Here is a 27,851-nt window from a genome sequence, read left to right as displayed (position 1 = left end):
CAACTTAAATAAACATCGCACCCATGTTTGCCAAATCACGTTACGTTAAAACATGTTTTGAGATCATCAGGTATTTTTATGTATTTATTCCTTTTTTATAAAGGTGAAGTATAAGCAAATTATCTCACACTTGATGTTCCATTCGTTACGATTTGCTCCTTCACCTACAACTTAAGCACATTAAGCAATAATCGAGAAATAATGAGTCTGGATTACCTTAGAGAGTTAAGGATATAAAATTATCATAATCTTAGTGAGATTCTCTTTATCAGGCAACCATACATTGTACGGGCTTTGAATAACAATTCAAAAAATTAATTATTATAAACAAAAATGAAGTAAATTGTTTCAAATATCACCTAACTCGATTTTAAATCGATTTACATATGTATATAAATTTATGTTTTTTCGAGTATTATTGTCTTAAAAAATACAAGATTAGATAAATGAGAAAATATATGAAAAAATAATACAATGAGTTTAATAAATACTGAATTATTTTACTATATTCTGTTTTACTGAAATGAATAATCCATACACTGATATAATCACAAGATGTAGTTTGTGATAAAAACTTTAAAAATGGAAGGAATCTGGAGAATTCGAAGATTATTTAGGCAAATTGAGAAAATCTCGAACATCCACATGGACATCTATGTCCACCTAAGAGAATCTGATTGCTTCTGATACTCCACAATTGTTTATACACTAAAAATGAATCATTTAGAGAAGGGATTATCAATGAAGGAGAAGCTGAGAAAATGGAGATATTCTGGTTAGAGGTAAATGGCAGTCCGCAAACTAAGATACTTTTGGAGGAATTTGATCAGACAATTCAAGGAGCTTGATGATTAGGCCTGCTTATATGGCTGGCAACCTAAATGTAAACGGAAAAGAGTCTACCGTCATCAGCAATGTTATGAGATTAGGGTGTACGAGACTGGGTATCGTTATTTAGCCCAATGCCTTCGCTCCTTAACTTTTTTAAACGTTACAATGTAAATTAGTTGGGATAATAGCCTCTGGATCTCAGGCCACTCGCATTTTGGCCCTTATTATAATAAAATGGACTATTCATTTCCACAAAAGTCAGTAACCTCAAGAAAATAGTTTACAAAAAAATAGAAAGTAGTTTACCGAGTACATTTTTTAAAAATATCTAGTTCAAATATAATTTTAAAACAAAAATATTGTTATGTTTCTCTCAGAAACCAATTCTATAGAAGTTGGAATTAAAAAAAAAAAAAATTTACGAAAATTTTAACACTTCATTATGAAATTTTCATATAACAAATTGATAAAAGTCTTGGAAATTTATAATTAATTCTTAATTGCACTTAACGTTTTAAAAGTTACGGAACTGCATAATGAAATGGCACATTATGGGAAGACTGATATCAACAATACTCTAAGAATCTTTTTGAAATTAACTGCTTATAGGAAAAAAATTTAATACTCTTAAATTATGAGAAGGTTTTAATTGGCAATGGCCAGCTAATTGCCAATAACAATGTTTTTTCTTGTTTGAGTCCAATTCCTTCTTTCTTTGAGATTTGCATGTTGTAAGGAATGCGCACAGAAAATGTTCGGAAGAATGGAAGAACAGGTACATATAATTAGCAAAATAAGAAATCCAAAAAAAGGGGAGGGCAGTAAAATTAAAATGCAAAATGTCAGTAATGATAAAAAAATAATGGCACGATGGAAATTAACAATACTTGTTCCTCACTAAAAATGAATAATAATTAAGACTGTCGGGAGACAGTTAGTTGACCTTAATAACATGTAAAAAGTATTAAATGTTGAATACGTACAAGACAAATTATTTTAGGCAAGAATAATTATCAAAAAGATAAACCGTATTTAACAAACAATACTTCTGACTAAATACCAACACGGGTAAAACAGAAGCTAAGGCTAGGTCCAATTTCTTGATTTTTTTTAGTCTAAGATTAGACTAACAATTCACCTTACTTAAAAAAACAATGCGCTAATACTAACTAGTATAACAGAATTTGACAGAGTAACAAAATACTTGAAAAACCACAACGAAAAAATATATAGTAAAATAGAGAGCACTTGAAATGTACACTAAATTTCCTCGACTGTCATTAAGTAACGCAATTGAAGCCATGCCGATAACCTCCGGCAGTTTACGAAAAGTTCCCACACTTTACCAGTCAGTTGCAACACTGTCAGAGGGCCCCGACCTGCAGGACACAAGACTCGATAGATTTCTACCAAAAAAAAGTCTTTCTTGGAGACATTCCATTTATACAAGTCTAAATTTAAATAAAGAAATGATTTTACCAAAATACTTTCTCTTCCAATTGCCGATAAAACCTTCTCACTATAATTTAAGGTATGACGATTCACTAACTAATAATAATCTTTAAATATAAACAAGAAAAAGTAAAAGTTTTCAATTAGCAATAGGCAATAGGCGCAAAGTAGCCGAGCGGTTAGAGGCGAAACCAGTAAAGCTATTATGTCTTGTATTACAGGGTTCGATTACTGATCTTAGGCCTTGGATTTTATTTAATGGATAATAAATGAAATTTACAGTATAGTATGTATGCTAGTCGCCTCCATCCACGACACCTAAATGGTAGTTGGACGTAAGGCACGCCTGAAAAAATAGGCATTTTTACTTTACCATAAAAGGCAGAATGGGCAAAGCGTAGCTGTCCCAAGTTCGAGAACACACCGCTCCTAAACTTTATTTTGCAATAAAAACTAATAATAAAGTTCTTACTCCTTCCAAGTATACGACACCTATCGATATATGTACATTCAGCCATCTGAAAAATAAGCGATTACTTTACTTTTAATCAATTCTTTAAGTCATGTTTGAATAAATCGAAAAATAATGAAATAAGAATGTTTTAAAACACCAGAGTAAGAAAATGTTTATCACCAAATACCCACGGAATATCTGCTTATTTTTAGCATTTCAACGTTCGGAAAAAAGTTAAAGATTGATTTTTAATAATTTTTTAATTTGTAATTACTATGAAACCTCTTAATATTTGTATCCTTTCACTTTTTCATTTGTATGGAATTTTTTAAAAAATAAAATGGAAAAAGATATGAACGTTAAACGTATTTTTGAAAGTTATTGCAACAATTTCATTTTTCCATGTACCCTACCTTATTTTTAATGAAAACATCTCGAATTTTACGTTCTTAGATTAATATAATTAACAGTTTCTTTTATTTTATAAGAATTTTGTGTCTCCCACGGTTTTCTGGGATTCGTCTTACCGTTTAAATCAGGGGACGAGTGATTCTTATTCACAACTCTTTTGAATCGTGCATTTCTCTTTACACAAATAAACAATTATGTAACATTCATTACATCAAGATTTATATAAATATATAAATTTGGTTTGTTGAAAGTAGGTCTTGTGAAGGGGATTTTATCTTACTTTCAAAGGCTTAGTTTTTGTAATTTAATTTTTCGTTTGTTTAAGTCTTTTTCGTAATAACAATAGCGCTTCAAGAAAAGTGAAGTAATACCTATTTGGCAAGCGGCTTTTACATCAAACTCTGGATAAGGTGCTCTCACATATGTAGAGTCGTATCTTATATAGATATTTCATTCATTTAATTTACATTTAATGAAACCCATTTTAGCCTCTAACAACTTAGCTACTGAAGTGATTCTTTGTTTTTATTACTTAATTTAATAAACAATACTAATACTAAAAGGTTAAGGCACCAACAGTACTAAAACTAATGATAAAGATAGATAATTCTTATCACTTTAAAATAAAACAAAATAGTACTTATTAAAATAATACTTAACTCTTCAAGGAATGTGTAAAAAAATTGTACATTACTATTTGGACGGTCTTATAAATACAGGTATACCTCGCCTTACGGCGTTTTGAGTTTAGCCTTTGTGTTAGTACTATTTTTTAATTTAATGTTAACAATAATACAATCAGAATCACTGCGAATATAATATAGATAAAATGTTATCACTCAATTGATGTACTCCCTTGTTGTATCAATCTATTTTAAACGAATTGACGTTAGAGGGGATTTTCAGAGATGCCGAGAGAACAGATATTCTTTGGATAAGTAGGTTTATTTGTGGAAGCATTGTTTATTTTTCGTAGGAGTTTATATGCTTTTTGTTTTCTGTTGAAAGATTTGATCGCCAAACCGGGTGGAAAGAAGTTTGTCGTTTGTTTAGTTTCTGCCTCTTCGTAAAATCCAAGACGCTCACCCATAGAGATTATGCTGCTAAGGAAGATGATAGATGGAAGAGTTTTGCGCGTCTATTAGTGAACATGAGCATTTAGCAGGTTGAATTTTGTCTTAATAATCGATGATCCGTCTTCCAAAAACATTAGAATAGGAAATAAAAGTTAGGAAATCACGATAAAATAACATAAAAAATAGTTTTAAAACAAAATCTTCCTTAGAAACATACTCATTTGCGACAGAGTTGTCTTATTTATAATATTTAACTTCTATGTTATTTTACATAAATAATACTACAGTAGCGTTTATTTTCCAGTAGTAAAGCCTTAGATGATAACAAAGACATTTCTTTCGGAATCAATTATTATCGACGTAAGATAAAGTATACCTGTATTTAATTATAACATAACCTTTAAAACATTTTTAGCCATTTTCAGAAATAAATCAATAATCTTAAATAGGTTACAAATAGAATAGAAAACTTTTTCAAAAATGAAAAGCTATGTCGAAAAATAAATTAGAAATTGTAAAACTAACAAAAATAATACCCTCTTTAAATTTATATTTAATTACTAATAGAATAAGATACCTTTTTTTTTTCTCTGCTCATCAAATAATCTCAAATAATTCGAACAAAATACACTGGGCCAAAAACTTTCAAAACGATACAAGTTTAGATTTCGATGGCAAACAATCAAAAAGATCAAAGTAAAGGATAAGGTGATAACTTTACAAAAATTAAAAATCACGAAATAAAAATTGTCGATGTAATTTTTGTCCCGGGACTTGGGATTAAATTTCTCAGCGCACCAAATGATTAAAAAAGGATTACCATTTATTTTCTCTGAAAATGGATGTGATTTTTATAATAAAGTCGAATTTTCTAATAAAGGAACAATTAAAGCTCATGCTAGTTGTTTAGGTGGACTTTATAAATTGGATGCAGATAGTGGCCATACGGCTAGGTCAGCTATTGAAAACCATCAGTTTGAATCAGCTAGCTCTGATTTTAAAAGAAACGATGAAAAATTATGGCGTCGCAAAATGGGACACCTCAACAGAAAATCAATGAGACTCTTGAGAGATGGAACGGTAGAAGGTGTAAAATTTAAAGGAAATGATCAACCCTGTATTACGTGAATAAAAGGAAAGCATACAAAAACCAATGAGTGTAAGTTCATATGGAGGCACGTATTATCTTTTCATGATCACACACGATTTTTCTAGAAAAAGTTTTGGTTATTTTCTTAAACATAAAAACGAAGTCTTAACAAAATTTAAGGAATGGAAAACTTTTGCTGTAGCTGAAACAGGAAATCGTCTACAAGCCATTCGAACAGATAATGGAACTGAATATTTGAATAATGAGTTCAAAAACTTTTTAAAGAAACATGGTATAAAACATCAGAAAAGTCCACCATTGCCAAAAGCGTTGCCAAAAGGGCTAATCGTAGAGTTATCGAGAAAAACCAGAAGGAGGATTCTAACATAGTTAAACAATATTGGGCTGAAGCTGCAAATACAGCTATTTACTTGAAAAATCTTTAGCCTACGAAAGCTGTTCGTAATAAAACACTTGAAGAAGTTTGGTCAAAGAGACGAGTAAATCTAAAACATCTCAAGATTTTTGGATGAACTGCCTACGTACACGTTCCAAAACAACTGCAAAACAAGTTGGATCCCAAGAGTGAACATCTGCATACGCTCTGCCCACAATACTAATTAAGTAACTAACTATATAGATACTTTTTTAGTTGGATTTTCACAACCTCCTTAGAATACTGATCCTATATCCATGACAGTACGTACTTATTAAAGAAAAAATCTAAACAACCTTAAAACCTAAAAATATTTTCTTTATACTTAAAATTTTAAATTAAAAAAAAATAATTCTTTTTATAAATCTGTTAATATAATATACTTTCCAAAGATTTATTTACCTTATCTAAGCCTATTTTCAATCGTAAAAAAAGATAGCCTTGAAAAATATTAGACTTACTTTAGAATTGCACCAATAGGAACTTATGATCAATCATTTTAAAAGCGATTAAGTTTTAAAGTGAATATATCAATGCTGGCTCTAGAGTAGATGAGATACATGAGAAGTACTTTCGTTAGACGAAATTTCCTTATGACTAATAGTTTGTAGAGAAGGAGCAAGTTGGTAATATACTAAATGTTGCGGACCAATTGAAGGAAGTGTTGGAGGCGCTAGTGTAGCCGAAGAAACAGGAACAACTGGTGTAAGTGGAAGCTCTTTTCTAACGGCGACTTGTTGCTCTTGTTGGTGACTTTTTATTATGTGCCCTTCTAAAGTATGCTTATGCAGGAAAGCTTTAGGACATCTCTGACATTGGAATGGTCTAACGTTTGTATGCGTTCGCATATGTACCTAAAAACAAATTATATTTTAGAACTATTAGTACAATAGATTGGAATTACTATAATTATCTAAACTCACGCTAATAGATTTAAGAACAAGGCTGATAATTCTTCGAACTGCCTTAATTTTAATTTGAAATTCTACCATCCGCGGTGAAGCTAAGCCAAGGGGCTTAGCCAGGAAAGGACCTGGGCAAGTAACATCATCTACATCTAAGAGAAGGGAAGGTGGCTTCCCCCAGGAATCTTTCTTTTAACGACGTAAACAGTATCTTCTTTGCTGACTTGTATAATGTAAAAAAAAACAAAAAAAACAGTAGATACTGTTATAAGGAAAGTGATTAAATCATCGGACAAAAAATGTTGTAACCTGGCTTCTCTAAAAAGATTGTTTTCATATGTCATCCATGGTAAAATGTAAAAGGAATATCAATTTTTCAACTGTTGGACGATTTATATGACATGTAGTCTCCTTTTTCTGAATTTTAGGCACAGCGCAAAAACCTGAACAGGAGAAGAAAAGCAGTTAAGAATAAATGAGTAAATTACCTTTAATGCATCCTTCATCCAGTAAGCTTTTGAACAAATTGCACAGATGAAGTTTTTTTGCGAAATATGTTTTAAGTAATGCCTTCTCAATGCAAATACGTTAAAATATGATTTGGCACACTGATCGCACTTGTATTGCGGTCCTTCACCCTTATGCCATTTCATGTGTGTTTCATACGACTGTTTGTGAGCGAAAGATTTAGGACATTCCGTACATCTGACAATTAAAAGAAATAATCAATTAAACGTAATTATTTTTTTTCTGATAAAGTGATTGAATTTCTCAAAAAACTTGAGCTGATAGGAGGTCTGTGGAAAATATACCCAAAAGTTATTGATTATAAAATTTTACTCCAGATTAATAGCGCTGGCACAAAAAACAAACAAAGGAAATCCTGCGCTGATTTGGGCACATATTTTCACTAATCAATGAAAAAAGATTTACAAAGATTGGTGTTTTCAATGAAAATTTTCAGATCTTCACCACGTTTGTAATCGAATTTTAAGAAAGAAATGCTGTAGCCTTGGCCCTCGAGCAGTTGCGAAACAGGCTTTCATCGCAAGCCCTCAGTTTATCGACATACTAGGCTGCTATTGTTGTCTTAAAAGACATGGCAGACCGTTGAGTTGGTTAAAGTTTGCTTTGAACAGCGCAAAGCTCAACGATTTGATATTTTTTAGTTAGATTTCCGAGGATCCCTAGTAATGAACAACCGGATTGGCCATTTAGCTCAAGAACAACATCCGAAATTACCCCGTTAAATTATATTTCTACAAACAGAACCAATAGTGAGGAAATTAGAAAAGCAGTAAATAGAAAACACTGTGAGCTTGCCTAGGACATGCAATGGTCTATTCTTCTAATGTGAAATAGGCCGAACACTGTTTAACTTAAGAAGGAGATAGTTGCTGGCTTGTTTTCAGCTTGCCTTATGCCTTGCCCACTTAAATACTCATCTTTTCTGAATTGAGACTGCTGTTATCCCTGACTGTCCGCTATATGGTTTTCAACCGATGACTGGTTCAGATGTGCCCCGAAATTGGTCAAGTACCGACTAGGTACGCTAACATTATTTGATACAAATCAAATTTAAACTACTCTACAGACCATAATAACGACAAATCTATAGTAAATAAAAAATCAAAATACGATATGTTAAAAATAAATAAATAAGACTGCTCACTTGAAATGCTTTTCTGGATCATGCGTCCTCATGTGCGTATTTAATGTTCCTTTAAGAGAAAATCCTTTGCCGCAGACTGGACAAAGCCATGGTCTTGAGCTATGTCTACAAGCGGATGGTAAACATGTAGTACACTGATGAAACTGATTGACATGTGTAGCTAAGGTACTCTTGTACACAAACGTTTTTGGACACATTGAACATCGAAAAGGTTTACTACCAGTATGTAAGGTATAATGCAATGACAAAACTGTGGCCGACTTGAATGCTTTTTCACATTGATTGCACTTATGAAGTTCTTTATGACTGAAATCAAATAATAGACAAATTTAGTAGACACAAATTTTTTATAGCTAGAATTGACTTGGTTTTAAATAATTATTAAATTAAAATTTTTAAAAAATCAAGTCCTGTATTTCTTTGCGTCAAAGTTTCTTTGAAACCGTAATTTTAAAGCAAATATTTGGTGCTCTTTTTTTGAACACCACCAAAAAAGAACACTGCATGGATGGTTATCTGGAAAGTGGCAGCCTTGATTCAAAGGCACTCGTAAAATCCTATCCGTTTTCCCATATATATATATATTTTTTTAGTTGTTCTTTGTCCAACCTTTTAGAATTAGCAATCTCCACGAACAAACTTGCGTCTTATTAATTCGTCACTATTACGAGCTCATTATGCACGTTAACTTGACACTTCGAACACTTGGTAAAGTTAACATACCATCCAGCTCATCGTAGTCTGTCTAACTTCATTAAGCTCACAAAGTCAGCCTCCTTACCAAAAAATTCAGCTCTTCGTCTTGTGCTCCATGACTGATCATCCAATACACCGATTTTCCCGAAAAAATTCGCTTCAAAACAACTAATTGTGAACTTACCCGACTTTCTTAACGCACTCCATATTTGTCTAAAATTCTAACGCCTAAGTTTAAACGAGTATTGTTTTTTCGAAGATTATAACCTTGGCAGAACTGGACAGAATTATGCTCTTAAAGCACTTGCCATTCATAAAAGCATGTGTTGGCAAGGAGAATGCTGCATTTTTCATTTACACGCTGTTTTTCAGTGTTTATGTATGTACCGAACTATTCGCAGCTCCCTCGAAATTTCCCTCCTCAATGTTTTTCAACCCTAATACACAAGTTTTTTTAACTTTTTCTGTAGCCCAATTTCTTAAGAGGAGCTCTCTAATTTTCAAAAGTGTCACTTAGCATTTCAAAAGATCTTTCTTCTCAGGCAACTTCTTAAAAGCGAGATTGAACATTAAACAGGTTAATTCATCACAATGTATTGTCACATATTGGTTGAACATTGCCCGAATTACTGTCAAGTACAGGCAATAAGGACAATGCAATAGAGATTTTACCAGTTAAATATAAAAAGTTTAGAACCCAGTTAAATATCCTTAAGAATAAAATTTAAGATGTGGCCACTTTGTGGGAACTACTGTTTTAAGAGAATTCCGTATCAGATGGCTAGAGAAGGTCTCTATCAGTTGGAGGGAGGTTATTAACCACGGCTGGCAGAATATTTACAGACACCCAAGAAGCTTGCGTTACCGAGCGAGCCTTTCTCATCGAACAATTTAATAATGATCATTGACCCAGTAGCATTATAATTAATCGTAATAAAGAAAGTTCATAATGCAATAAAAGTATACATATTAATGTATACATATATATATATTATGTCTATTATGTCTATATATATATATATATATATATATCAGTATATATATATATATACTGTACAGTTATTTTGTTTTCCTTCTGTTACGATACAATCAATATTTACTATCCAATGTTTTTGGATTGGTGTAATACCAAACTCCTGGCACACAGCTAATAGCCATTGCTGCATTGCTTTAGTTATCTAAACGTTTAAAAATTATAATCAGAATAATTTAATTTAAATAAAGCGTTTATTATATTACGTTTAATAAATTTTTAGTATCTAATTATTTACTAACCTGTGTACAACTCTAATATGTCTTTTAAGAATTCTTCTCTCCTGAAAAGTTTTATTACACTCTGTACATGTAAACGGTGTGTCAGAGTGAGTCTGAGAATGGAAATATAAATTGGCTTTTGTTTTGAATCTGAAACAGAATATTAAAAAAGGTGATAAATATAAAATCATTTTCTACTAAATTAAAGCTGAGGGTAGCTTTATGAATTTGCAGAAGTTCTGGTTTCGAGTCCAGACAGCATAGCTTCACTTAGATTCTCACTTTCTGGATATCTCTGCAGTGCACTCTTCTAAGAAGAACTAAATCGTCTGTTAGGCCAATTAACTAAGAGAATTTTTCATACCTCGACGTACTAAAATCGACTCACTCTATGAGACTGCATCTATAATCACCGTACACTTCTTTAATAAAAATTGTAAGCTGAATCGCCTTTCTCTCTAGACAGTCTTCCTAACCCACTCTGCCGCGACCTACCATCAATGCATTCCCTAAGACCCAAAAGGGTTTAACATATCCTGCCCTAGCTGCAGCTTTTCCCATCCTTTTACCCTTTTTAGTTTATTTTTCTCATCCTAAGGGTCCCCTTAACTTTTATGAAGATCAAATGTAAATTTACATTGGTACTTCATCTTTGTAATTAATTGTACATATATAATAATGAAGTTTATTTATTTTATCTAAAGGAAAACTTTTTTAAATTTGGACCTAGGTCAGAAATCACGAAAGACTTTCGATACATTCATACTTCCATATTACATTCGTACTTCCGTTGGACTGATAGTGTGCCAATTCTCAATTTAGAAAAGACTGAAGTCACTTCACTCTTACAAATATCATATGTACAAGGGTAACAAAAGTTCAATATTCTGAAAGTCTTCATAGTGCCACACATCTCTCTTAAGAGTTCACTGGAGAAATGGTTTTTAAAAAAAGAAATAAGACCAAGCTCTAAATGTAGGTGGGTGGTCCAATAAATTTAAAGAAAAACATTGGAACCATATTCTAAAACTAAAGCGACATTAAAAAATCTATTCAATACTTCCGAACAAATGAATATCTCAAATTTGGAATAAAAGTTACACATTTAATTCTTATTAATACATTGTAGGTGACGAAATATTACACAGAAATGGAATTTTAGAGGCAACCTGTCAAAAAAAAAAAAAAAAAAAGTTGTAGATAAACAAGTAGCAACTACTTTAAAGTAAGAATCATTGAAGCTGTTTATGAGAAATCTCTAAAAGTTAATCAGTCGATCCAGTACAATGGCAATTCTCGATGGTTGATTTTTCCCAAAATCTTAATGTCGGGTTCTACTTTGGCCCCTAAACTAGGAATCAAAGTGGAACTCCCTGCAATTTTCTGTTTTAGAGTTAAAGTCTCCACAATAAACAATTACGAATTATTATAAAACATTTGCTGCTATTCAACACGTGCATTTCTTAGGAGGAGTATGAGAAAGTAAAAAAATATATCAAATTTTTAATTTACCTTTGCCCGCAAACTTCACAACAAAAATTTCTAACATTAATATGAGCTCTTGAATGTGTAGCTAAATGACTCTTTTCTCTATAAGTTTTTCCACATTCTTTACACTCATACTGTTCTTCAGTTTTCTCCTTCTTAGTACGTTTTCCTTTTTGAGTCCCTTTATCTCCTTTGTTATTGTTATTTTTAGATTCATCATTATTTTGTTCATTTGATACTTTTATATCGCTAAAGAAGTAAAAAAGAAATATAGATAGTATTGTCAATTTTAGAGATATTTATCAGACACCTAAAAGACGTATGATATTTACTATATTCACCTTGAAGTGACATCGTTTAGAATACTTTCGATTGCATGTTCTACTTCACTACTAACTGCCATCTCTTCGACAGAATCATTAGATAATGTACTTGATGATTTAACTTCAGATGTAGCTATTTGTATTAAAGCATTTGTAAGTGGATCATCTGTTCGGTCAACTTCTAAGATTACACAATGGTTATCAACGACTGGCTGCATAATTTGTGAAAGTGGAGTTTCATTTATGTAGAATAAATGATTTTGTTCTAAACTGGATCCTCTTTGCTCAATACTTAACTCGCTGAAAGTACCCTAAAACAAAAAAATATAAATTAATCTATAGAAAATGTGAAAGTATACATTTCTTCGGCCCTCCCAAATGTCTCACATTTTTTTTCATTCTATATTGTCACATCTTGCTTTACCAGAAGTTACTTCTTTTCCTGACCACAATGAGTTGAAAGGTAAATTTGGTAAATAAACTGACCATGTATGTTTGGGTTTCCAGGCACCTACTCAAGGTAGATAGGATGGTAAGTCCTAAAAATATTTTATGTTTGCTGCAAAAAAAAAAAATGAAGGCTGAAAACTGCTTTTTGAACAATTGCAGATCCACGACTTTACCTTCTTTGTATATATACAAGCTGGGTCTAAGGCAAAAAATAGATAAACAAGCGGTAACTTGAGGAAACTAGCACAATACAACATTAGAAGCAAAGAAAGTAATCATTTATCTGCGACAAGGTTAAAAAAACAGAATTGCTTCAATTGTGCTTTAATAATGTTACTTCAATAAGAATTTTTAATAGAATCCCAGAAAATATAAGACAGTGTCGAATTAAAAAAAAAAAATATGATTTTTTTACAAAAGTGTAATAACCGACTGTTTTTTAAAGCACTGGCGACTTCGAACTGAAGAGAAATAGTGTTTTTGTTGTTGTATGATATAACAAGACTACATTATATTATTACTTAAAAATTTGTTTACATTATTTTATTGTAAGGAATTGTGATATTATTGACGTGTCTTTTGTATTTTTTTTAGTTCAGGCAATAAATAAGTTAGTGCATGGATTGCGATAAAAGGGCGGGGGAAACTGTACCACTACAAAGGTAGTGCTCGTTTTAACAAATATACTCTCAAGCGAAGGCTTGAAAGGTTAAGAATTTCAGGGATACGAGTATCTGAAGGTATTTGAGGCGGCGGTTGGCAATTGAGGTACCACGCCATTTAAGCATCTCAAAGTTAAGTTCTCCTGGGGCAAAAAAAGTAAAGGAAAAGAACTTTGCCAATCTACCTCGAAAGTTATGGTGCCTCCTTTCAGAATGATAACAGGACATGATTATCTGCGAAGCCACCAACATCTCAGGTTTATAATTGCATTTTAGTTTTGCAGGTCTACAATTTGTACGATGTGCGAAGGAGAAAAAACAATGTAATGTAGTAGTAAGAATAATAGTTCTTTTATAATGTTTAAAATTGGTCGATTGCGCAGAAAAGCAGGATTTAGTGTAACAATGTGTCCAAAACTATTATATAATTGGCTGAACGCTGCGGTATGATAGAATTTGCCAAGGCTAGAGCTAGTACGAGTATATGGTTACAATCGCTAAAGTGAAAAAGATCGAAATATAATAAAATTATATTAACATAAACCACGGCATAAAAGAGATCGGGAAGAAAGGATATAAAAACTTTACTTGTTACATAGAAAGCAACGCAGGTAGATTATTTTATTAACAAAACGTGTTGATTACCAATAAAAGTAGTATCCATAGTTTTAAAAATGTTATTGTTAATTTTTTCAAATTAAAGGACATGAACCCTTCTGTATCGCGTTAACTATCGACATCTTTGTTAAATCTTCATTAAACCATTTATATTTTCAGTATTTTGCTCTTGGTTAGGAAATTAATTATTGGTCAGGACAATATACCTTTGCATCCTCTACAGAAGAGGGATCGACCACTGTTAAACCAGTAAAGGTCATCTTGTAGGCAGAAACATTTTCTACTTCTTTTTTATCCAAGGTATCACAATTACTGTCTTCTGTAGACTTCCTTCCCAAATGTATATCAATAGGCAAACAATGTTCATCACTCTGAAATGTTAGTTCCACAAAACTCTCCATGATTGCAAAGTCGGGTAGTCATCATCAAATTGTAATTGCATTCAAATCCGAATAAAGCCTACAAATAGAAAAAACACTTTTTGGTAGTAGATCGACATTTATGGGTATTTAAAATATATTAGACTTACATCATACTGCAAATCTTAAACTTAAGGGCTACTACACTATAAACTCTCTTTAAAAACATTTTAAAACTGTATAATAAATGGAATAATTATTTTTTTACAATCAACTTTGGATAAGTACAATTATCACTTGAAAAGAAAGAATACACATAATTTTTTCAAACCAAGAAGGATTTGAAATAATATTTATTAAAATATAGATGTACTATATAAACAGCACACTACGTTTCATCGAGTTATTCTAATCCAAAGTTGAGCGTAGGTACGGACTACTGAGTACTGACTACAGATTTACTCTAAAGAGTATAGAGTTCAGGCTATGTTGCTGTTTGCCAAGATACAGGTTATGTTGGAAGTAGACAATTAGGTTTCAGCTTGATTCAGCATTACAACCTTCCAAAAAGTAGTGTATCACGCTATTCGTTGGTCAATTCAGTTGAAGCTTTCCCATCAAAATGGTATGAATCTTCATTACTCTCTTTTTCTTTGTGTTATTACAATGCATCAGTTTTTTTTTTTTAAATGTATTTCTTCTTCTAAGAATCCACTCTCTTACAATGGAGGAGCCGTTGTGGCTATGAAAGGAAAGGATTGTGTGGCTATTGCTTCTGATCTCAGATTTGGTATTAGGCAAGGATTTACAGTAGCAACAGATTTTGAGGTTGGTAAAACAAATTGTAAAATTTGGTTTGAAGCTCTAAGGCTCACTTACAAATTTATCATTTGTAGAAAGTATTTGAAATGGGGCCTCACTTATATTGTGGACTGCCTGGATTAATTACGGATACCTTAACTGTTTGCAATAAGCTAAAATTCCGAGTAAATTTATATGAACTCAAAGAAGATAGGAGAATAAGTCCAGACGTTTTTGTCTCTATGTTGTCTAATCTTCTTTACGAAAAAAGGTAAGTTTATAATTTAAAATTTTTGGATTATTTAGCTTAAAAATAAGGAGAAGAAAAATTATTGGATTTAATGATAACATATTACCAGTTATGGTCACTGTTCTTCTGTTTAGTTAGATTTAATTAGGTTATACAGGTAAAAGAGGTAACGAAACCAAATCCACTGTGACCTAAAGAAATATTGTGGTTCTCTTAAGTGTCTGTTTTAGGCCTGTTAATAATATAATATGTGATGAAGTAAGTGCTCGTATGCTATACCCATGTAGTTTCACACATCAACTAAAACTGCAGGCCTTTAGGTGTATTGGGTATCGTACAAGTGTATTTGTAATGTTCGTCTGGGATAACCGCAGGGACACCTAGAATCCTTAAGCAGCGCTTATCCATTTTCTCTATTAGTTTTGCAAGTAAAAGTGAGTAAGGTTCAACACTAAAACACGCCGGCAGTCTTGAATTATTCAATTTCTAAATGTTTAAAAACACGTATGACTGCTACGAATTGGAGAAATCGGGGATTTACGCAATCAAATAACTATTAGTGCATTCCTTAATTGTGGAATAACATATTCGATAAAAGTCATGGTAAAGGTAAATAACCAATTTTCTTTCAATTGTTGAAATAATTATTGAATTATTAAAAGTGTGCCCATTACGTTAGAAATCGTTTTTTGAGAAAGGTATTATTTATTTTAAATGAAGACCACTTTAATTATTTTGTCTTACTTGTGCAGTTACATTACAGCTTTAAGAAATTTTGACGCATTTTAGTTCAATTGTACTGTGCTCCTTACAATTAGTAAATAAATACCACTTTCGAGTCGACCGATCAGCTAGAATGTGTACGATTTCTGTTACAATTGTGTATTTAGTTTAGTAATTTTTATTTCATTACATTTTCAGATTCGGACCATTCTTTGTTGAACCAGTTGTAGCTGGTCTTCTTCCAAAAACGAATGAACCATATGTATGCGGGATGGACCTAATAGGTTGTCCGAATAAGCCTGAAGATTTTGTAGTTGCGGGCACTTGTGCTGAACAACTTTATGGTATGTGTGAAGCATTATGGGAACCAAATCTTTCACCAGAAGATCTTTTCGAAACTGTTTCCCAAGCATTGGTTAATGCTTTTGACCGGGATGCCCTGTCAGGATGGGGAGCTAGTGTTTACATAATGTAAGTCTTCAAGAAATTTATTTTATTAATAATTATTAAAAATATTTACAAATATTAATAAACGTTTTTATTTTCGCAGTGAAAAAGATAAAGTTACTCACCGAAAGTTGAAAACTCGTATGGACTAAATGTGTTTCAAGTACAATCAGATATTATTTTTTTTTATAATCAATTATTCCAGAATTTGTGAATTACTTAAGTTAATTTTATTAAACTAAATTAGAAAAACTTTGGTCTTTTTTACCCTTTAGACTTCTGAAATTGTTTGTTGTTTATTCAGAGTGGTGAACTATAGATGTACTCAATACTTCTTTAGGGTTAAAGAGTGAAATGAAAAGCAGTTGGAAAGTTGGATTATATATATTTATTTATGTATATATTTTTTATTTAAATATAGTCGCGCCCAAGGTCAAATTGTTCAATAAATGTGAAATGGCTTCACTCAAGTTAAGAACGTTATCTAAAGCAGCTTGTCTTGGAATAGATTTTACATGAGATGACAGAAGTCATCAGCTTATAGCATTCTATATCTTGCAGGTACATATTTGCATCACTTCCGTATGAATATTGGATGACTAATTTCATTGGAGCTGAGAGAATCGTTGTCACAACGAAGAAAATATATGCTCAATTCAAGGCATTTTAAGAAGTATAATAAGTGCTATCTCAATAGATTGACTATATTTAAATTAAAATTAATTCACTTTACATTCTGGACAAAAAAGAAAGAAAATTAATAGGATCTAACCACCGCGAAAAGGCCTGTGATTGTTTTGGGATATAGATTTACAGAAATTTAATAGTTTAAATGAACGTAAACTATTCACCTTCAACGGAAGTGAAGTTTAGGTAATTATTCTTTCTTAAGCACTGGATTTAAAATACTACAACGTTGCCCTTTGATAGTACGAGTAAATATACTAAAATATACGAAAAAATAGTAAAAAACTGAAGGATCTAAGAATGTCCAAAAAGTAAGTAGGATAGCACCAGTTAACAGTCTCACTGTATGAGAAGAGAGAGGAATTTCACATATTTACAAACATATATATATATAAATTACTTTTATTCCATCAGGAGACTTCTAGATACATATTAAGTCATACTAATTAGGTAAAAGTATTTCCTAAACGAAGGAAAAATTATGCTGTATTAGCTAGTGTGTACAGCAAATTATTGTATTTTGGATCTCACCACCGACAACGGCCGAATAGTTAGATTTTACATATTGAGGCACCCTAATTAAAAATAAGAACTTTAAAAACTAAGGAATAATGGACTAGAATGATTAACCAATTGGATGAATTTTCATTCTAACCGTCTATAGCACGGCTAGAATATATTTGGATCTTCTTCAAGTACAACGGTCTCCACAATTGAGAAAAAAAATATAACATGGTCGATGCAATACTAAAGAAATATACGGAGTAGTAATCAATCACATTACCTTACTTTGAGACGTAGTATCTCTATTTCTGCTGGGCGAAATTCTATGTATTTTGGCACAAATATGAACAACAACTGTCTCATAGAGAAAAATGAACATTGTAGATGAAATATGTACCAAAGGAAATATGGGAAGATAAAATTTACTAATTTTTCATATTACCCATTCGTTGAGTATCGACATCTAGCTGGGCAAGATATCTAAAAATTTGAAATTTGTTATTTTCGCATTTAATAGATGTATAACAATTGGGATTTTTTCATACAAATAGTTAACGTTTAAACTATTTTATTTTCCAATTATTGTAAAATACAAAGTGAGAAGTCGAACAGATCTTGAATGCACATATATATTTATATCTTTGGTAAGAATGTAACTTTTATTCTCTGTTTTGTCTAATTTAGTTTTAGACAATACCACGTCTAAAAGATCAAATTAAAAAAAATAAAAATTTAAAGTTATCAATGGAAACTGATTTCTTTTTTCTAAAAAATCAAAACATAAAACAAGTTTATCTATATTATATAATTTCTAAATTTCACTAAAACTTTAAAACAAAATCACCCGATGACAAAAATTAAACTGAGAAAACTAAAAATAAAGGTGCACATATACTTACAAACTAACAATTATCTTACAAATACATTATCAATATTTACATAAAATTAAGCTGATTATTTATCTAATGGTTCAACCACACTGACGAAGGCGACAAAAATAGGCTGCACTTTTTGCAAAAAATAGTTAATGTAAGGTTGCCTAGCATTAAATACAATTACCTAATACAGTGAAGTTTTTTTCCCCTTTATTTAATTATTTAACAGCACTTTCATGGTTCAAAGAAAACAAAATTAAATAGTTCTTCATTAATTCATTTTAAAAGAATTACAGCAAAAAAAGTTTAATACTATATTCTCAGGAATAATGCTATCTAATATACAATTAAAAGAAAAAATAAATAACTATTCACTTTTTTATTCAGGAAAGCCCGACATTGCTTAAGCATTTATTTTATTATAAATTTTTCCATTTTTTAATGCAACCTGAGCGGAAAACATTGTATAAATCAGAAAATGAAGTATTTGTCTCTGAATTAAATCCAATTAATTATGTTTAACCAATATTAATTTTACTAAAAATTTTTCAAATTGTAATATTGATTACATATTTGTGTAGTTATTTTTTAATCAAAATTATAAAATACAATCCTTGTGCTTAGAATTAAACGGTATTTCTCAAGAAATAATTCATAAGTATTTGATAAAGTTGTTTTACAATTTAGATTTATTTTTTACAAATTTATGTAATATAAACACTTTAAAATTGTGTAAATAATAAGCTTATGCACTTAAACTTTCAAACTTTTGCATTATTTAAATTATTAATATTTAATAAGTTGTCAAAATAAAGTCTGCAAAATATTATAACCGAAAAAAATTAGTAAATGTAGGCACTATTGTGTTTTGCATAGATTTCACGCTGTATAGCACGGATTGGCTCCTTAAAGCTGTTATTTATTTTTTATAAAATTTTATCATATATTTAATGCAACATTTTTTTATTTTTCATTTTTTACTATAATTTTCGATTTTTTTTTTTGTAACTTGTTCATACCTTCATTTTAATGAAGCTGAGCAAGAACTAGAGCTGCGCAAGGCACAAGTATTGCTAGAAATGCTGCTTGAATGCCGCCAGCGCCATTACAAGAATCATTGTCACATGTTTCACAAAAGGTAACCTTAGGTCCTTCAGGCTTATCTTTACCAAGATTCGACAATGTTTTGCAGAAATCAGTGTTGTCAGTTTTTGGAGGCACACACTGTCGTAATGACCATGTTTTATCTCCACCTGAAAACATAAAATTTATGCAATAGAAATTTTATTTTTAGTTTTTATTTACTGATTAAAACTGGATCGTCTCAACGATATGAAGGAGATAGAATTCTAAATAGAAGTGCGTCAGGGTAATGCCCTTGGATTATATATTTTATATCATCCTTGAGGGTGTGTTAAGGAAGTCCAAGCACACAGATGGTTTTCAACAGTCAAATTATGGCATAGTCTAAAGTCACATTCAACTACTGGAATAAAGTGTTAAAAACGAATCGAAAAAAAAATGTGATTAAAGTAGGTTGATGTTGTGGTAAACCTTGTAATTTCATTTATTCAAATTTACATTATAACAATTCAATAAATAAATACATAGCGCTCCCGAAGATACTTTTTTACAAACAAAAAAACACTGGAAAATACTTTGTAAAATTTGGGCTAGAGGCATTGATCACTTATACTGTATTATCGATCTTACATTTGAAGTAAAAGTCGAAGGTTGGTAAGCCAAATACGTGAAGTTTATGCAATATAAATGGGCAAGATTTGGTGTAAATATTGGGAATTAGAAATAAATTTCGACAGAACAGTTTCCACGGTAGTGGATAGATCTGATCTTACTTATCTGAGTGAAAGGACTTTCATTTTCCGGAAGAGATTTATAAGACAAAAACAAACTTTAAATGCTTGGAGCCTGTTCTTCATAGATACTACTTATAAGTATCTTTTATAAGATAATTGGGTTCAATCCCAAAGTGAGCAAAAGAACATTTGTGTACTTAAATCTAGGTTAAAAATTAAACAAATAAACACAGTCACACTTTCTTTGTGTAAAGAAAGGGTTTATGGAAAGAAGACTTACTTCATTGTGAGCACAAGTAAGCTTTCGAAATGGCTTGCAAGCGCAAGAATATGCGGACACTTGAAAGTGAAGGACGAGATTGTTTCGAAGGAATATTTATGTGGTACAGTCACATTCCAGTATGAACACTAAAGATTATAACTACCGAAGACAAGGCAGGCCTGGCAGGTAAACACCCAGGACTGCCAAGGTCTTCGCAATTAAAAAAAACAAAAAAAAAAACAGCAGTCACTGATTCAATGAAATAAATTGAAAATTATACTTTATAAATTTCTTACTTGCAAAATCGACTTTTGCACAGATGAATTCAGTGTTGATTGTTGGTGCTTTATTATCGCTGGAGCCTATGCCAATTGAAGAAGCAAATTCAGTTAATTTTTTGGACGCTGAATTAAAAGCCTCTGCCGCATTCTTCGCAATATTTGGTGTACATTCGTTTAGAAAATTTTTATTCTCTGTAGTCATGAACGGATCACCACATTTTGGATCATTCATGGAACTGCAACTGTAGCATTTTATACTTTCACCTGCAATAAAATATATATATATATTTTAAACTAGAATGAAGAAAATAAAGAAATGAAGAAATAACAGATGACCTTAAGGGAAACGATTATAGCTCAGTGGTTAGCGTACATATATATACTGGATTCAAACTCTAGATCCCGGGTTGGAATCCACTGTCAAGAGGCCAGCAGTTTTCAACAGAAATTCCAGGATAAGTTAAACAGAACATAAAATCAGTATCAGTAAGCCAAAACTGATTGCCAGTTATCGCAGGATACTGGGTCGATTAGCAAATTAAATATGTTGTCTTGCAGATTTACTTTATGAAAAGTCATCAGTTTGGAAAAATCTTCAGATGAAACAAAAAAAATTTCCTTAAGTTTTAAAACATCTTGTGAAGCAGTATTTTTTTGTTTTTCTAATGGAGTTTTTGATTAATTAGTTTAGGACATTACAAAATAATTCACTACTGTTGTACGATGCATTTAATTAAATCGGTTAAGTTAAATTAAATCGGTAACTGCATTATTTAGTTGAAGATACTTGTTATCGAAGATAAATTTAGTGAAAAATTCGTGTGTGTGCTGGTAACGAAGACTTGAAGGTGTGTGCTGTTAGAACACGAAGTACACTAGTAGCAAAATCAAATTCAACACATATAGTAGAAAATAATTTTAAAGATTTTTTTTGCAATATTTGTATTGTTTTATGATTTTATCACTTTTTTAAATTTTCACTAGACAGAACAAATTTGGAAAATTGAAATAATAAAAAATTATTTATCTTCCAAGAAAATCTTACTTCTCTAACAACTCTGGAACAGAAAAATAGTAAAAAGATAGTCAGAATTGTAAAATTACTAATAGAAAGTACTGTATCTAAATATACATGGGTTTATAAGCAACGCAAGTTTCGGTTATAGTTTTTTGTGAATGAGCAGAAATAAAATTTATGAGGGAGTTTATTTTTTAAAAATTAAATTACTAGTTTTGTTTTTTCATTTAAATTTACTGTTGTATTTGTATAGGATAACATAACTTGATACTTAGCTTAACTGTCTTGAATGGTCTTCCTCTATCGTTAAATACCATTAGTCAGTTAAATGTCATTAGGCGATTATAAGGTCGTGAGGCCATCGACGTTGTAATATCATAATGGAGAGTCTGCGAAGAGAGTGTCAGCGATAAAGAGTTTCAGTGAGCTTGGAGTGGAATCCGTTGTAGAAGGATGTAACAAAAGTGGAGAAGAAGAGGATGAAGCAGTTAGTTCAAGGTAGAAAACATACTAATGATAACCTGTGGCACGAGGAAGGATTGGAATTGGATTAAAAGGGTTTGGAAGTTTATATTCGGTTAAGGTTAACTAACACTCAGTTCTAACCATGTGTTTTGTCTTTCTAATGTACATATGTTTCAATATTGTTCTTTTTGTGTATATAAAATAAATTTTAATTTCAATAAATTTTCTATAAATTAAAAAAAAGAGAGATAATGTTTTATGGTTCATAATCATATTGTATAGAATTTCGGGAATTATTTTTTACTTTTCTTCTAGTTCCAATAGTGGTTTTAGAAAAGTAATTATGTAAGTCTTTTTATTAGAAAGTGACTCGAGAATTTAGAGAGGTCATCCAGTCTTTTGTAGAGAAGATGAAAACTGATTTTGAGTTTAGATTTAGACCAAGATTCCTACATGGAATTAAGTGGGATGGATATTCCTTTCTATCTACAGAGAGAGGATTTTTTTAAAAAAAAATAAATGTGAAATATTTAAATGTGTCATGTTTTTTATTCTACAAGAACTAATTTCCAAAAGCTAAACATATTTTCTAATGGGCTATGAAATGTTTAATTTGAAAATACTGTATTTCTGTAAAACTTCTGAAAATACTGTAGTTCAAAATGCAATTTTTTATTTTATGATACTAAAGTGTTTAATGAATATTTTTAATGTAGAGTTTGTGGTCAAAAGCCACAAATCACACTGATTAGTGCAAAGTAATTTTATTATTTTAACTTTTTTTTTTTTTGGAGGGGAGGTCCAAAAAAGTTTTTTTATTCGGTACGGCATAAATAATGCTCATTCTTTTATTAGAAGTTCAGTTTGCAGCAACTATATTCTTTGAAAACCGGAAATGACGTATACAGTCCATTAATCGTTTGTTCGAATAATGGATGGATATCTTTTATCTGAAAGTAAATATTTGCCAATAGCAAATGGATGTCTTGCCCGTCCACTTCAGGAAGTTGGTTTTCAACCACCCACACCTTATGTTTGAGTTGAATAGAGACACATTTCACATATATTTGTTATTATTTCTTTTTCTATATTAAATTAGACTCCATTTTTTGTTTCTTTCTAATACGAAGATACAAAAGAAGTATTACGAAGATACTATTATAATAATGTAATTGGAGTACACTCCTGAAGTTTGAGTTTAAATTCTTCACGTTACTAGACACACTGATTTTGAACTTACTTAAAGTTAGATTTCTGCCATATATGTAAATGTATGTTGGAGCAGCGTAGTAAACATTTCCCAGGCACAGTATTGTCATACATGTAAATAAATATTAGTTACAAGAAAATTAAATTATATTCGTAAATTATGGTAAGAAAAAGTCATAAGTGTTCATACGGGATTCTTTTCATATGAAAGTAAAGTGAAACTGTCGAATATTGGGAAAACTATTCGAAAACGATCTTAACTTAAGAAACATTTCTTATAATATATATTTCTTTAATAATTTGTCAGCATTTTTATCAATATCTCTCTAAGATTAATATTATTTCTAAAATCACAAAAAAGTAAATAATAAAAGATTTAGAAATATAGGTGAAAGGTATTGAAATACCATTATTAGTACCCTGTGATCAGCCATAACTGGTTATCATTGGACGGGACGTGATTACACTAGAGGTGGGCGTGATTGCACTAGAGGTGGACATGACCCGCCCACCGTCTGCAACCATACTGCAATGTCATTGGCCAATACTTTAAACCTAATAATTTCAAGGAAATAATTAATTTAAAATTTTTTTTCCAACATTTCTCCCATAGGTATTTGATAAACTTTCGAATTAAGCAAGAAAAAAAAAATTCCTTAAAAATAAGATAAATAATATTTCTTTTGGCATAATACTTCATGTTTTTCATTATTATCTTTAAGAGAAAAAAAAAACTTGAGAATTTGTATTGTTTAATCGTGAAATAGATAAAAGAGAAATGGGCATACAGTAGTCATATAAGCCGCCATTAATAGGCTGGAAGCTTACTTTATACTCCATTCGGTGGAGAACTCTAGTGGCAATTTATGTAAACGTAAGTGTAGTTTCCACATCACGTTTAACCATGTTGACGTTACACTAGGCTTATGTATAGTATATATGGGACTAACTTACACTCATATTTTTAATCATGTTGACAAATCCCTTGACTTATACAGGACTATTTTGCAATCACATTTAACCATGTTGTTGACTCACTAGACTCATATAGGACTATCTTACACTCATATTTAACCATGTCGACTCACTAGACTTATACAGGATTGTCTTACAATCATATTTAACTAGGTTGACGACTCACTAGAGTTGTATAGGGCTATCTACACATATATTTCACCACGTTGACGACACACTAAACTAGACATATGAAGGACCACCTCATACTCACTTTTAACTATATTGGTGAGTATTATGCCAGATAACCATATGTTCAATCATAAATCTTAGCCCAAAAACTTTAAGAGCAATCAACTTCAAGTGTTTTAGAAAAATTAGTAAATTAGAATTACTGTAACAGTTCAGGAAGAGAAATTTCGAACAGGGAGCGAGTTTCCCTCATAAAATTCACCATGTTTATAACGCCCCAATATTAATCGCAAGAGAATTAGCTCTTATTGCTTATATTTTCTTTTTAACAACCCTCTTGCTGTTTTAAAGGAAAAATTTCAACTTTTCGAAACTGTAATTCCAAAAACTGTTAAAAAGTTAAAACTACTTCAAATGTAATTAAGTTTTAGCAAATTTATTCGAGTATTTTTTTTTTTCTCTCAAGCTCGCAAAATTTCATGGAAATAATTCTGTCTTCAAGTAATTTAATTCTCCCCTTTCTTGTGTTTTAGTAGCGGGACAATACAATGACTCAGTCTGGAGTAATTACGAGGCACTCAGAAATGGGAGACAGGCTCCAGGAGTTGAGTGTTATATTGTGCGTAGTTGGCGCCAACATTTATTGATTACTAAGGTCTGCTCAAGCCTGGACCCTCTTGCCACGCTGGAGGCTACCAGTCATCCTCTTTTATCATTCTCAAAGCTCCTGTTTATGGTAAATATATAGGAGCACTTCTTGCCACCTACTCAACGGAGGCCATCTAGTAAATTGCAAACCGTAACTTATTACTTAGTTTACAGCATGTTTACGGATATCTTCACAGAATTTCATCACTTTTCTCCCAAATATTCAGATAAGAGAATATCTGTACTAAATATACTCTCAAGATTATGATGAATATTATACATTAATTTACATTTTCATTGAACAATTTATTATTTAAGAATTATATAAGTTTGGTGAAACATGAATCATTATTTTCATAAAAAGCAGTAAAAAGAACATTTCTGAATAGACCGTGGTACTTAAGGTGTGCTACGCGGAATACAGGTGTCACTTGAGTGTACTTGAGATAATTGATATCAGTAAACGATTAGGGTTTAGCGAACTCACAGCCCAACCGCAGCTAATGATGCCTCATTTTTAAGGAAGCCACAATAGAACTTTTAGAGCGTACTAGATTTAGCTTATACCCAAACTTTCTTACACTCTAGTAGCTCCGATAAAATTAAGTATAATTGTAATAAAAGGTGTGAAGCTTGTGTTAGTTATAGCTGGGTGACGTCAGATAAATTGGGACTAGCGATTGACTCAGTTGTGTTTCACCAGAAAGCAGAAGTCATAAATCACCAGCTGTGAATCAACACCATGGTATTTGTAATAAAACAAATATGATTTATTTTTCAATAATAATTTAAATAATAACTCACCATTCAATTTGTCAAACCATTAAAATTTATTTTCAGTCATTTTAAATTTTCTAAAAATGAATTCTTACATATTGTTTTTCAAATTGTTTTTGTGGGTCTACCGCAACTTAAAAACACCAAATCACGGAAAGTTTAAACTTGTTATTTCATTTAAGTACATCATTCATTGAGAGTGCTCTTGGGAGATATGCCACCGTCTTTCAGGCCGAAGTCTTTGCTATTAAAACCTGTGCTGAGGAAAATCTGCGAATAAATCTTAGGAATAGGGAGGTTCGTATCTTTTTGGACAGCCAGGCCGCGCTGAAGCCCATTGCCTCCTTCAGAATTACCTCTTCCCTGGTCTGGGAATGCAGAAAGGCCCTAGAACTACTGGCTCGGTACAATAAAGTTCGGTTAGAATGGGTGCCGGGTCATGTGGGGATTAAGGGGAATGAGATAGCTGATCTACTGGCCAGGAATGGAGCTAACACTCCTTTCATCGGTCCGGAGCCTGTCCTGGGGATCACCACGGGTGCAGTTCGTGAGCTCTCAGAGATTGGAACTGAAGAGAACACGAAAAGAACTGGGTGATGCTTCCTGGGGTCAAACACAGCAAGAGTGTTATGCCCTTGCTGTGTAAACAAAGAACCAAAGAGACTCTGGGCTTGGGCAGAAATCAGATTACTCTGGTTACAGGCCTATTCACAGGGTACGGTAGGTTCAGAAAGCATCTGCACAAATTAGGGCTTATTAGCTCGGAACCGCCGTGCAGATTGTGCCAGGAAGAGGAAGAAACGGCCTCTCACCTGTTATTCGATTGCGTTGCAATCGAGAGACTGCGCTACGACATCTTTGGTACTTTGAGACCAAAGGAGATTATAGCGCAGAAGGAACTGGCAGGGAAAGCCCTCAACCTTCTTAGAAGGGGAGGTTTCACCCACTAGACTTAGAGGGAAGGCACAATAAGCCTCTTGTGGCTGCGAGGCCGTGGGGTATAGGTCCCGTCCCGCCCGTTAAATCTAAAATCTAAGTACATCATCCCATCGCGACATTAAAGTTTTTAACAAAATCAGATAAATGAAAGTAGAAGAAGAGTTAGTAATATGGAACCCTTCTTTGTTTTTTGACGCAACAATGCTAGACTTTCCAAAAAAAAATTGTATTGCTTTCTCTGGTAATTATTAGCTTTGTATATTAATCTTGTTCATGAACAGACAAGACAAAAGACACACCAACCCTCTAATGATGTAAAATAGTACATTGTAAATTAGCCCAGAAGATGACCTAGTTTCTTAGATCGAAAGCTCGGCATAATAAAGTTTATCATGACTGAAACTGGCATTAATTTTTCATCCTATTGAAACCATGAATCAGTCACCAAAAATAATGAACAGTAATAGATCTTTAAGTTTTACTTTAATCATTCCAGGAAATTTCTCTAAAGTGCAGTTCTTGAGTTTATGTTTGCGGGCAACTTCACCTTAAGGTGATATTTTGGTGTAATATACTTGTTAAATGTTAGGTAGCATTTATTATTTATATAGTATTCGGGTTTTGAATCATAACTATAAGTTAGTAATATTAGTTAGTTTTCACAAAAAAAAAACAACTTTTGTATACTTTTAACATTATATATTTGAAGGTAAGTGGTATTTTTAAAATAAATAGAAATTGTCCTTGATTATTGAAATTATTGAAACAGCTGCAATCTGCCACCACCTGATTGGTAGCTGAGTATTTACTTAAATCAAACATTAC

At 31.7% G+C, this 27,851-nt stretch overlaps 3 protein-coding genes across 5 annotated transcripts in view; 1 reads left to right on the top strand and 2 right to left on the bottom strand.

Moving 5' to 3' along the window:
• Positions 1-248: 248 nt before the first annotated feature.
• On the bottom strand, positions 249-18,081 carry LOC141458435 (uncharacterized). Of its 3 annotated transcripts, none has more exons than XM_074136394.1 (8): positions 17,870-18,081; positions 14,025-14,277; positions 12,107-12,399; positions 11,790-12,014; positions 10,299-10,427; positions 8,328-8,633; positions 7,144-7,360; positions 249-6,604 (listed from the first exon to the last, which is right to left on the bottom strand). In XM_074136394.1, the coding sequence occupies exons 2-8, from the start codon at positions 14,217-14,219 to the stop codon at positions 6,293-6,295; spliced, it is 1,677 nt and encodes a 558-aa protein (XP_073992495.1). In that variant the 5' UTR covers positions 14,220-14,277; positions 17,870-18,081; the 3' UTR covers positions 249-6,292. The 3 variants fall into 3 exon arrangements, with proteins under 3 accessions (XP_073992495.1, XP_073992497.1, XP_073992494.1); XM_074136396.1 differs by lacking the exon at positions 17,870-18,081 and adding an exon at positions 14,446-14,615; XM_074136393.1 differs by lacking the exon at positions 17,870-18,081 and adding an exon at positions 14,348-14,614.
• Positions 14,655-16,650, top strand: Prosbeta3 (proteasome subunit beta type-3). Its single transcript, XM_074136397.1, has 5 exons — positions 14,655-14,802; positions 14,886-15,005; positions 15,074-15,249; positions 16,150-16,422; positions 16,502-16,650. The coding sequence occupies exons 1-5, from the start codon at positions 14,800-14,802 to the stop codon at positions 16,548-16,550; spliced, it is 621 nt and encodes a 206-aa protein (XP_073992498.1). The 5' UTR covers positions 14,655-14,799; the 3' UTR covers positions 16,551-16,650.
• Positions 18,082-18,140: 59 nt separating the features above from the next.
• Positions 18,141-27,851, bottom strand: part of LOC141458437 (uncharacterized) — a 37,904-nt gene continuing 28,193 nt past the window's right edge. Inside the window, exons 2-3 of the mRNA XM_074136398.1 lie at positions 20,840-21,088; positions 18,141-19,717 (exon numbers count right to left, since the gene is read on the bottom strand). Coding sequence (XP_073992499.1) covers positions 19,491-19,717; positions 20,840-21,088 — 476 coding nt within the window. The 3' untranslated portion in view covers positions 18,141-19,490. The remainder of the gene's footprint in view (positions 19,718-20,839; positions 21,089-27,851) is intronic.

Source organism: Rhodnius prolixus, unplaced genomic scaffold (assembly GCF_049639745.1).
Source record: "Rhodnius prolixus isolate KJV_2025 unplaced genomic scaffold, Rpr scaffold_5, whole genome shotgun sequence".
NCBI classification, from domain to species: domain Eukaryota; kingdom Metazoa; phylum Arthropoda; class Insecta; order Hemiptera; family Reduviidae; genus Rhodnius; species Rhodnius prolixus.
The sequence above is the reverse complement of the archived record's forward strand: the minus strand, read 5'-3'. Positions and strand labels throughout refer to the sequence as shown.